Raw genomic sequence first — 12,715 nt, forward strand, 5'->3', positions numbered from 1 at the left:
TGGCAGTTGGCAAGATTTATTGCGTTTTATAAACATGATTGCAGCACTGGGTTTCTTGTCTCGTCTGAGTCGCTCGTGTGTCTTTGCCCAACAATTGGGGACAGTTGCTTTCACCCTTTATTTCAATTTAAGGAGCTTAGTTATAATATCATACTCACAATAATGTTGTTTTGGTGATTTATATTTGTCAAAATTACGGTGGTTGTTTCGACAATTCCCAACAATTATGGATATTCATTTAAATGTTAGTAGAGTGATAGACTTTGATTTCTACATTTTGATATAATATGGGAATATGATGATAAATATTGAATATGTTTTGAATCATTTAAAAGGTAGTTAGAAAATAAAAATTAAAAGATTTTTGTATTTTATTTTAGTAAAATAATAATAATAATAATAATTAAGGAGGAAGGTACCAAAAGTCTAATTGCACATCATGGCAACATCGCAAACTTTTTGTAACAGGGTCTGTCACTGCCAACCCACGTGGCAAAGATGGTGACCTGTTTGGGTCCAAAATTCTACAACATCTACGTGTCGAATAACCACAGGATTGTTAAGCAGGAGATCTAGAGCCCATGTCCACGTGGGCTGTGGGCTCAAGTTGCAAGTAAATCACTTGCTAAGTCAAATGTTGCAATTTTAAAAAATCTTTCAATGACGTCATCGTCTCTTCAGGTTCCTTCAAACTCTGATAAATTTTAAATTGAATCTAAATTATTTAAATTTAAATTAATTATATAATAAATATAATATATATAGAATATTATATGATTAATTTAATTTAAATAAAATTTTTTTAAAAGTAAGCGCTAAGAAGCAGGTGTGGTGTACGCGCTTCAAGGCAGGCGGGCATTAACCTCTAATAGCGCATGGGAAGTATTTTCTGATTTACAGTGAGTTTCGTGCTCGTCTTTCCATGCTCCAACAATCAACATGCTTGCTTGTCCTTATTATGGCATTCATGAAATGCAGACAAAATGAGACCCAAATTCAAATGAAATTCAGCTGGGCCGGGCCCACCACTTATGCAATCATACGTTATATATACAACTGCAGCCGTGAAACAAGTATGTGTGTGTATTATATCACACTCACGTAAACACATAGCTGCATATATATCATTATTTTTTCTTTTCCTTTTTCCTCTTTTTTTTTTTTTGAATTCGGGTGGCCGGAAAACCAAAGATACCGGCAACCCGAGCACCGTTACAATGAATCCGTTCTTATATAATTCTTTTTGATATTATTTTTTCATTTGGTCTGTCAGGAAATTAAATTCCGGCGAGTTACCCGCCGGAAAATCAAGTCCTTTCTGTTAAGTTGTTGACTAATGGCCAAGGGTCGAAAATTAACCACCAGCCGGAGCGAACGCTTTTTGGGAAGTCTTGGTCACAATCACGGCCAAGGAACGGCGAGCGATGCATCCGAGCTGGGAGAAGAGGACGTCTGGTCAGTGGTTGACGACACTGTCAACGGGGAGGATCACTCAGGAAACGGAGAGTTCAGCTCGCGCGCCTCCGATGGAGTCTTCAGTGTATATAGGAGCCGCCGTCCACCTGCACCGGCCGACCACCATCCAGTTGGCGGCTTGTCGTTGGCTTTTGATGATCCCAGCAACACCTCATCGCAGAGGATCCTGCACCAATTCCGCCCACAGGACAGCGTGGCGGAATCTCCACGTGGCCGGCACATGGCGACTTCAGCACCAGTAAATGTGCCCGATTGGTCCAAGATTTATCGAGTGAACTCAGTGGAGTCACTGCATGATTTGGACGACAGCTTCAACGACTCAGAGCTCGTTCCCCCTCACGAATACTTGGCGCGTGAGTATGCACGTAGCCGGAAAACGGCTGCAAACTCCGTGTTTGAGGGCGTGGGGCGAACACTCAAGGGGCGGGACATGAGCCGCGTTAGAGACGCAGTCTGGAGCCAGACCGGTTTCGATGGTTAACCCAATTGGGCAATTGGGATTATTGGTCGAACCATTACATTAGCAGCATAGGTTATGATTATATTATGATGATGATGATGAGTATGCATGTATTCACTTAGTCAATTTTGATTTTTTTGGCGTTGGGCAATGAATCAGCCTAAGTGAGTTCACTTAGACACGATTGAGCCCAAATCATAATTCAGTCATGCTCTAGACTTTGCGAAGAATATGGTGTCAATTTGAATTAAGTGTTATTGATAAATTCTTGGGACAATGTCAGAATGGGAAATTTCAAACTAGTTTGGGTTTGTTGAATTCAAACAAATTATACGTCAAGTGTAATATATTTATGGTATTATTGGTGTATAATTTTTAAAAAAATAATCAATCACTTCACATATATAACACATTTATTCTATGATTAATCAAATTTGATTTGAATAAAATAAAATAATGCAGGTGTGTGATTGGGCACAAAATAAGGATGTCTCGTGCCCCAAAAGGGACTCAAAAGAATTTGGCTTTTCTTCATCATAATACCTTGAGAAATGAGTGTTTAAGAAAACTGGTCACGTGAAAGATGTTGGGCAAATTTATGATGAAATGCTTTCCAAGGGCAGGCAACAACACCACTTCATTTACTCACACATTGTTGGATTTGGGCCAGAAAATGCTTTAACTTTAACCCTTCCCATCCCATGAACTACCTATATCTATCTATCTATCTGTCTGCATGGGAGGGAAAGTGACCATTCCCTACTTTACGTACTAGTAGCATTTTGGCCTTTACTCTTTCCTACTCTCCATTTTTGTATACATATTTATGACCACCCGTGAGCTACAACCATCTCCATTCACTTCCACACATTATCTATAAACAATAAAGATTAAAAATTTTTATCGTAAATTGAATTCGATCAAAATTGAACTAATTAAATAATATAAGTAAGAGAACAGTCGTTCAATGAGAAATATAATAAAACTTGCAATAAGATTGATTTGACCTCATAAAATAACTCCATCATTTCAATAAAACAAATACTAGTAAAGTAATTAGTGCAAAAAAGGGGGGGGGGGGGATAGTAAGTAATATGGAGGAATTATAGTGGGGCTAAATTCCAACTTCCAAGGGGTAGGAATTGGGGAAACAAACAAAAGCAAGTCCTTTTATTGGAAGGCGATGGATTAAAGTGGGGTTGAAGGAGCAAGTGGTGTGTGTTTTTGTATTAATAATGGAAATTTTAATTCTCATCCGACTCGATATATTTTGAATTAATTATATGACAAGTACAATACATTTATTGTGTGATTGGTATACAATTCACAAAAAAAAATAATTATATAATAAATATATTATATTTATTATATACTTAATTCGATCAGATTTGATTCCAATAAAAATTTTGGGTATTAATAGAGTAGAAAGGTGGAAGAAAGAAGAGGGTGAAAGGTAGAGATGGTAGATACCGTCTTTCTTACCTTTTCCAAGAAAGGTATAGGAGTGGGAGTCCCCATCTGTTGGGCTCACCACTGCTCCAAGCCACTGCCTTCCTTGTCATTACGTCCTCCCATTTCTTCACCAATATCAACTGTACCTCTGTCCCCACTCCTCTCTAAATTATCGCTTCTCCCACGTGATTAATAAACTACAAGCCCATTAGTGGACAAGTGACGTCATTTGGTTTTAAATCCCCAATGCTAAAAATGTCTCAACTTCAGAACATATCGTACCATTATTCTCTCGTCCTATATTATTAATATGAGTAAAAATATACAAAACATATGTTGTCAAGACAAATTGATGTTTATAGTAATGTTTTTCTCATAAAAAAGAATTATACTAAGTAAGGCGATAAAGTATGGTCGTAGCCATTTTATCAAAGTTTCTAATGTCACATATTTGGTATATGGGGTTTTAAAACTATTCAAAGTCGCATTTCAACTTGTTACACAAATAGATGTAGAGAATAGTAGACTGAAAAGGAAAAAAAAATGTAATTTTCAAGAAATGATGAATAAATTAAGAGGAATACCACAAGTTTTATTGTGGTTGAGGTGAAGTAGCAAATGGGATGGGGCAGTGAGTGAGAGAGGAGTAGTTTGGATGTTGAGTGTACACCCCACCAAATTAAATGTTGCACGGACTTTGGAACTTCTGATTCATTATCCTTTGTATTTTTCCTCCCTCACTCCAAATTCATACAATAAAAGTTCACAATGCTCCGAAATTTCAGACAGGCCAAGACAAATTCTAATGTGCAACCATCCTTTTCTTTTATGTTAAACATTATAATATTGTAAAACTAAAAATATGTCTGTGCTCAAGTATGAAATTTTGTTCCAAATAAAAAAAAAGTCTGAACAGCCCATCTAGAAGTTGTTGGGCCAGTGAACTTGAGATGTTGGGCCTTTATTACCCATAAGACAGCCCATGGATCTTTGTGCTTTCCCCAGAATTGGTAACATTCAAGTACGGGTAACGGGACTAGAGTAAGAGTAGATCGCGGAATACTTTTACCCAAACTTGAAATTTAAGTCGGTGTAATGGTGTGCAATAAAATAGGAGTCCTTTGCGACAGTATGAAGAAAGAAGGATGTAATAACTTGCGACGCAATTTACGTGGTCTCATATACCAATTTTGTTATTATTAATGATGTCTTATTTAAGTAGTTATTTAATTCAATTCGGGCAGTGTTTAAATTATTGGTTTGACTCTTTTTTTTTAAAAAAAAAAGAATATTAATTTAGACAAGTAATGAATGAAGAATGGGGCTACCAAGCTATTATTTTGGCCTGATGTGTTGCTGATAAGCCTATTTTCACAGGGTAGTGCATTTTCCAGACTATGTAGAATTATTTATAATTATTATTAAATTCAGACAGATAGAGAGATAATTCCAGTTCATTAATGCAACACAGTTGGAAAGCAGCACCACCATTGACTTCAAACATACACTCACTTTTACTAATATATCATGTCGTCAATTGACCTTTGAAGTCGCATTTCCTGGTCTAAATTCTACTCAACTTCATTTTAGATCCAACCTATAAATTACTAAAATAAATTAAATATATCTCTAAAATGGGAATTATTCATCTTATTGATATGATCAGACTTAAATTAATTAGACTTGTAACGTGATTATTACACCGTGGAGATACGAAACAATTCAATACATGGTGTGAATGGGATGATTACTCCCAAGTCTGAAAGCAGACCACACAAAAAGCAGTGAAACAAAGAGCGGGAGGTACGGTCATCACGTGCTGTGCATGTGGGTGGTGGAAGCAGGCAGGCAATGAGTAGGAGAAATGCAGTCCATGGACTTTAATGCACGCCCGAACCCCTTAGGTGGTGGGCTGGTAGGCTTGTAGTTGTAGCATATTGGTGTATGTATATATGTATATTGCTGCTATGTGTGAGTTTCCACACCAAGAAATGAGAATCACGATTTTTCACTCGATATATATTTCGGTTCCTAAATGGAATGGAGTGGAGTGAGGAGTGGGGCCTATTCACAATATATGTACAGCTACTCTTGATTACTGCTTTTGTCCCCACTCACTTATGCAGCTCATTCATGGCTGCCCCAACCCCAACCCCTCTTCCGCTCTCTCTTTACTCCACCCGCAAAATGTTTTGTTTTCTTGACCTCAAACTCTAATTCTTGCTCATAAACAAAGCTTATCTTGTTGTGGGTTTTTAGTGCATTGTTTGCTTTTGCCGATTTCATTCGGTGGGTCGGAGAGAGAAGCCAAGCAGGAATGAGAGGTGGGGTGGTTCCAAGTCTCAATATTTATGCGCTAATTTTGCTCCTGCATCTTCTCTGTGAGTATTTCGGCCTAATTCTTGAGTTTCTTTGCGGGTTTTGCTTCGTTTTCGAATGATCTGTTGATTCTGGTGCGCTGTGTGGTCTGGGAATGTTTTTATTGTCAAGAAACCAACTGGGGTTTGATTGTTGTTTTGATCTATGTGGGGTTCGAGGAAGTGATTCTTTTCAACTTCGGTTTTTGCTCTGTTTGTTGTGGATTATTGCATCGGCTGTCTCATCTCTGGAATTGTCGCGAATTTTACTGTAATTAGCTAATGCTTACTTCAAGATATGCGTTCTTGTCATGCGTGCTTATGGCATCTCTAGCCCCACCTTTATACACTCGAGAATGTGACTTGTGTTCCTGCAAGGAAAATGTTAGGGTTTTGAATTCGGAACTTCCTGAGTTTGTCTCTGTTTAGTTATTGGGACATTATAAATATATCCCAATCAAGAATTAGATTGGAATCTTGGCCTTTTGGCTTTAGCTTTTCCTGCATTCATCATGAGGAAGAACATCATTCTTCAACATTCTGATCAGGACATTTCTTTTTCACCATGCTGAGTAATAGTGGTGGCCTGCTGCTGGGGATCTTTAGAGACATAAATATTGCTGCATATTTGATTGACTGGCCACTTTGATTACTTAGTTCTGGATGTTCTTGACTGAAATAATGATTGCTTGCTACTTGTGCAGGTATACATGAAACCCGTTGCATGGCGTTGGGTTATCCCCTAAGTTCTCGTCTAGCAAATAGAAGAGCAGATGAACTTATACCCGAAATATCTCCAACTGCAGCCCCTGAGCCCTTTCTTCCTCTGCTTGCACCATCTCCGTTGACGCCATTCGCGAATAGCACAATCCCCAAATTATCTGGTTTGTCTCATGCACTATCCAGATTTTGTACATTATCTAGTCTACGTAAGTCATTTGCACGTGTTGAGTCGACTTACATTCCCTACAGGACTTTGTGTGCTGAACTTTACTGCCCTCACAAACATGATGGTGGTGACGTCAACTGATTGTATGGCTGCATTCGCTCCGCTTTTAGCTAATGTAGTGTGCTGTCCACAAGTGGAGACCACGTTGGTCATTCTGATCGGTCAGTCTAGTAAACATACAAATACACTTGCTTTAAACGGGAGTCTTGCGGCGCATTGCCTTTCAGATTTCGAGCAGATTCTGGTGGGCCAGGGAGCAAATGATAGTCTATCTAAGATATGCTCCGTTCATTCGTCAAATCTTACTGAAGGTTCTTGTCCGGTTAGCGATGTTGCTGAGTTTGAGAGTACAGTAGATTCGGCCAACCTCCTTGCTGCCTGTGGAAAGATTGACATTGTGAATGAATGCTGCGAGCAACTCTGTCAGAATGCAATTCTGGATGCTGCTACAAAGCTTGCTCAAAAAGCTTATAATCTTTTGAGCCTGGATGGTTCCCATGTGCTGTCTGATCATTCGACCAGAATTAATGACTGCAAGAGTATTGTACTCAGATGGCTTGGATGCAAACTTGAGCCGTCTCGTGCAAAAGAAGTACTTCGAGGACTTTCCAATTGCAGAATTAATAAAGGTGAATTGTGAATACTAAAGTTATATGCTTTTGACTCCCCAGGGGAACAACCTAATGGTTCTGGCACCAGACTTCCTAATGGAAGGTCTTGTGTTCAGGCCTTGGGTGTGTGGAGGTGTGAGCGGTAAAGAAAAAGTTTTATGCTTTTGAATATAATTTCTGGCTTCATATAACTGCAGACTATCTGTTCCTATCCAATTGGATAGCCTGAGACCTTCCGTTTCCTATGAGATGCAAAAATAAATGGTTCTAAGCTACTTTTTATTCACATTTTTACGGGTTGAATGAATGTATTGCTTCTTTTACGATAATGATATTTTCTTTAATTAGTATCTCTAGATGTTTTAGTTGAAACTTAACATTTTTTCTCCTTTAATGCTGTTTCAGTATGTCCTCTGAAGTTTCCAAACATGAGCCATGTCATAGAAGGGTGTGGTACTGCAATAAGTAACCGGACAGCATGTTGCAGTTCCGTCGAGAACTACGTCTCTCACCTGCAACGGCAGAGCTTTGTCACAAACTTGCAAGCTTTAAACTGTGCTGCATCACTTGGAACAAAACTTCGGAAAGCAAACATTACCCAAAATGTCTACAGCCAATGTCATATTAGCCTCAAGGACTTCTCCCTCCAAGGTTAGTTTGACCTCACCGCTGCCACTTAAATGTGATTTCTAGGTAAAAGCAAATTTACTTGATACTAATGTGAAAATTTTCCATTTTGTCACGCGGACTCATCCGGGAATCAACTACTCCAGTTGGTACTCAGGGTAATTTTCTAACTTATGCCTTTCAATTTCTTATCCATGTAAGATATAAACTATACCTTGCTTGATCTCTTTCTTTTCCTGAGATAGAGTCGGGATGCCTTCTTCCCAGCCTGCCATCAGATGTAGTGTTCGACAAATCTACAGGGGTCAGCTTCCTCTGTGATTTGAATGACAATATTCCAGCTCCTTGGCCTGCCGCCTCTCAGTTGCCGGCTTCATCATGCAACAGAAGTACGTATTTTTACTTTGTTCATATATTCTCCAAAGTACTTCAAGGGAATTACTATTCACAAACATTTGCACAACTGTTTTTAACTGCAGCTGTCAAAATTCCTGCCCTTCCTGCAGCGGCCTCCGGGCAAAGCAGTAAGTTCATTCTCTAAGTGACTAGTAGCACCTTTCTACGCATTGCTGTATCTCATCCAACTGTTACTAATATACTTGTATAAAATTCTGCATATTTCAGGTTTTGAGAGCAAAGACGCAAAGGCTTTACTGTGTTTAATGGTCTCTGCTGCTCTCTTGATTCTTATGTAAAGTCTAGCAGTAGAGCCAATCTTGTTACCTTGAATCGGAGGTGAGAAGCTGAGATTTGGGCAGTGTGGTAAACTATTGTAGTTCAATGTGACCTGAATTTAGGTTCGGGCCGGCCAATTCCTAAGTCAAGAATTGACTCGGATATTATCCCGGTTCTAGTTCCCTATAGTCAACTTACAATTTATATTACTTGTGTAATAAAGTGTTTTTGTAAAGAAGTTAATGTAAGTATCTAAACTTCATAACCATACCATGTATATTTAGTTTGCAGCAATGATTATTTCGTTTGCAGGTTTCTACTATAACAGATTGTCCATCATTTTACATTTAAAAATTTTATTGTAATTTTTATTCAATTTAATATATACATATACGATATGTATATATTACATTGAATGAAAATGCAATATAATTTAAAATAAAAAAGAATCAGTTGCATTACAATTTCTTGAGAATGTACATAGTATTTGGTTTCATTTTTTTTAGTGTTTTGTAGAAAGAGAATAAATAAATAAATGTGTTAAAAATAGTAATGTATGTTTGAATTTAATCTTGAAAATAATTTAAAATAAATATTTTATGTTTAATATTGTCTTTAAACAAATAAAAATTATTGTTTGTTATCAAATCATATTTTAAATATGTATATATATATATATATTTAAAATAGTTAAAAATACTCTGATAAAATATTTTTGTATGATGAGAAATATTAGATATATTTTAACTATTTCAAAAATAACTCGAAAATGAAAACAAATATAGTCATAACTTCTTACTAAATTAGTAAGGAAAAAAAATTATGAAGAGAAACAGATGAACTCACTCTCAAAAGTAATGAACCATGACTAATTTATCAAAATAAAAGCATGTTGAAGCGTGATTTGTATTCGGGTTGTTTAGGAGGATTTGGGCGGATCGTAATAAACTCCGCCGCACTCGCACTTCCAACGTTCTGGGTAGGGTTCGGAAACAGGCGGAACAGAGACTTGAACCGGCTTGCACGGCACTCATTGCCCGCACACACCAGTGCAATTAGGCGGCGACGATCCCGCCTTTGAGTTTGAACCCCACACTCTCGATGCACCTTCACGAGCCGAAACTGCAAGGACAAGATAGAACAAGCAGACGAAAACCAAAAGCTTCTTCATCGTTCCAAGATTCTCTGAAAGATACGAATCCGCTTGTTCCTGGGATGAAGAATGAAAAAATTCATGACAGGATGTGCCTGAGTTTATAGGAGGAGATCGCCGGAATGATTCGCCGTTATTGTGGAAAATTTCCTCGGGGGGAAGATCCATGTTTCCAGTTATAAATCAATATTCCCTTCTTGCTCGGATACGCGAATCATCAAAATCAAACAGTATGATATGAAAACTGTATAAGAATCGAAAGATAAAAAGGAAAAGTGCATAATCATTGCTGCAGAGGAAATCTCAATCAAAGCCAAGCACTGGACGTCGTTCCTAGTTCAGGGCCTCGTCAAAATTGGGCTGTATCAAGGAGCCCTACTTCTTTACTTACTGGATCTCCGCCGGCAGTCCATATTCAAAAAGTTTGGTTTAAGTTTAATGGAGAATTGTGGGCTGGGTCTGGAGTTTTCGTTTTTGCTGTCTAGTTCTTGGCATATGATTTTATTTATCATAGGAACTAGGAAGGACTGTGGAGTGTGGAGTTATAATTTCTGTTTCAAAATAATTATGCAATCCTTCATTTTGCTTTAATTATATATAAATTCTCTATAATTTAAAGAATTAATAAAAAACTATATTTACTCTGAATTAATTTGTTAATAATTTTTTTTTCAGATCAAATTATTCTTATACATTACATATTCACATAATAATATATATAAGGAGATATATTTCTATTTTTGTAAGGATAGTTTGATCATACGAAGGCGCGTTGGTCCGCCGACACCGCTTTTGTTGTTCCACCAAATTTCCCTTCCTTCCCCTTTCATTTTTGCAGTCTATTTTAAGGAAAAAAAATGAATGAATAATTTGACTCATTTCATATATAACTAAAATTTTCAGTTTACAAAAATGGCAACGAGGGGTGTAAAAATACGCTCAATTGTAGCAATTTTTTTTAACAAGAAGGAAACTTTTTTATTTTTAAAAAAATATTAAAGCCACATGTCTTCCAATACTTAATTTACCATGTATATTACTTGTATGCTTGTGTAATAAAGTGTTTGTGTAAGAAGCTGATGTGACAAAGTTGATGTATCTATCTAAACTTCATTAGTATACCATGTATATTAGTTTTGGGCTAGAAGCGGCAAACATTATTTTGACTGCATTGGCGTTCTTGTTGATCATATTAATATATGCATTTATAAATGTATAATTAAATATAAAATATATAATTTAAAATAAAAAATTCAATCCACTACTAATAATAGTAAAATCTGCATGACTTTCAAGCGGCTGTAACCAAGAAGAGCCAAACTCTTGAGAAATGTAACTTTTATATTTCTTTCATTGTAGTAAAATAGAAACAAATTTGTAAAGAGAAACAGATAAACTCATAAAGAAGACGATCATATCAAAATTTCAGCACGTATGCGTGTTTGGATTGTTTAGGAGGATTTGGGCGGATCGTAATAAACTCCGCCGCACTCGCACTTCCAACGCTCCGGGTAGGGTTCGGAAACAGGCGGAACAGAGACTTGAACCGGCTTGCACGGCACACATTGCCCGCACACACCAGTGCAATTAGGCGGCGACGATCCCGCCTTTGAGTTTGAACCCCACACTTTCGGTGCAACTTCACGAGCCGAAACTGCCAGGACAAGATAGAACAAGCAGACGAAAACAAAAAGCTTTTTCATCGTTCCGAAATTCTCTGAAAGTTACGAATCCGCTTGTTCCTTGGATGAAGAATGAAAATGCAAGGCAGGATGTCCCTGAATTTATAGGAGGAGATCGCCGGAATGATTCGCCGTAATTGTGGAAAAATTTGCTCGGATATTGATCGGGAAGATCCATGTTTCCAGTTATAAATCAATATTCCTTTCTTGCTCAGATACGCGAATCATCAAACAGTATGACACGAGTGATTTTGCAGTTGCATATCAAAGGAAAACTGTATAAGAATCGAAAGATAAAAGGAAAGTGCATCATCATTGCTTTTGCTGCAGAGGAAATCTCAATCAAAGCCGAGCACAGGACGTCGTTCCTAGTTTAGGGCCTCATCAAAGTTGGGCTGTATCGATAGAGCCCTAGTTCTTTAGTTACTGGATCTCAACCGACGGCCCGTATTCAGAAACTCCAATTTAGCAAACAATTCTGGACCGGGCCCAGAGTTGGATAACTTTGGTTTTATGTATCATGGTGTGATTTAAGAACTTGAAGATTACGTACTTTAGCTAAAATACACCATTTTAAAATACTTTCTGTAATATTAAAGAAAATGAAGAAAAAAACAAAGGTATAGATATGTATCTTAAGTCTTTTTTGTTTAATTAAAATGTTGTAGTTATGGGAAAAGTAGTTCATGATAGCCGTCTAATTATTAATTAATGACATAATTAATTATATTAATCTGAAACTGGTTTTCAGCCCTTGGCAGTGAATGAGCCCATCACTTTCATATTTATTACTAAATATATATATTTTGAATTTTATTAATTATTTGAAGTAAGAGTAAACTGATGACTTCTAAGGTTATGGGGCTTCAATTTCTCCAATGCAATTAGGTCCTATTAACTTAAAAATTGATTAATTATCATAGCATGTGGCCCACTTTCACCATTTGTGTAAACAAGGATGGGAGTGATGGATCTCCATCACTACAAACATTCAAATGTTTGTTTTTTGAGCATGACTCACACCCATATCAACCAAATTATTAGTAGGTTTCGGTCAGCATATTTGGTAGGTTGAAGAAACATTATTTATTTTAGTTAAAATATTTAATAAATATATATACTGCATGCATAGCTTATTTCAGAGGTAAACAATTACAACTATTACTAAATACTACTAACCCTCTAATTCTTTGATCAATTTATGGTGGAATTCGAGATTGATTTGTGTATTAAAAAATTATGATTGAAAAATCTCCCAACACCTTTTATATAT

General features: G+C 37.0%; 1 protein-coding gene and 1 pseudogene across 1 annotated transcript; both read left to right on the forward strand.

The window, feature by feature from the left end:
* The first annotated feature begins 1,065 nt into the window (after positions 1-1,065).
* Positions 1,066-2,238, forward strand: LOC105175348 (protein S40-6 pseudogene; annotated as a pseudogene).
* A 3,334-nt stretch (positions 2,239-5,572) lies between these two features.
* LOC105155227 (putative GPI-anchored protein At1g61900) lies at positions 5,573-8,932 on the forward strand. Its single transcript, XM_011071098.3, has 8 exons — positions 5,573-5,769; positions 6,450-6,629; positions 6,718-7,323; positions 7,711-7,956; positions 8,079-8,090; positions 8,178-8,321; positions 8,412-8,456; positions 8,557-8,932. Exons 1-8 carry the CDS (start codon positions 5,706-5,708, stop codon positions 8,625-8,627), a joined length of 1,368 nt encoding a protein of 455 aa, XP_011069400.2. The 5' UTR covers positions 5,573-5,705; the 3' UTR covers positions 8,628-8,932.
* The last annotated feature ends 3,783 nt before the right edge of the window (positions 8,933-12,715 follow it).

This window comes from Sesamum indicum, linkage group LG12 (genome assembly GCF_026168435.1).
Source record: "Sesamum indicum cultivar Baizhima isolate 11 linkage group LG12, ASM2616843v1, whole genome shotgun sequence".
In the NCBI taxonomy this organism is placed as follows: domain Eukaryota; kingdom Viridiplantae; phylum Streptophyta; class Magnoliopsida; order Lamiales; family Pedaliaceae; genus Sesamum; species Sesamum indicum.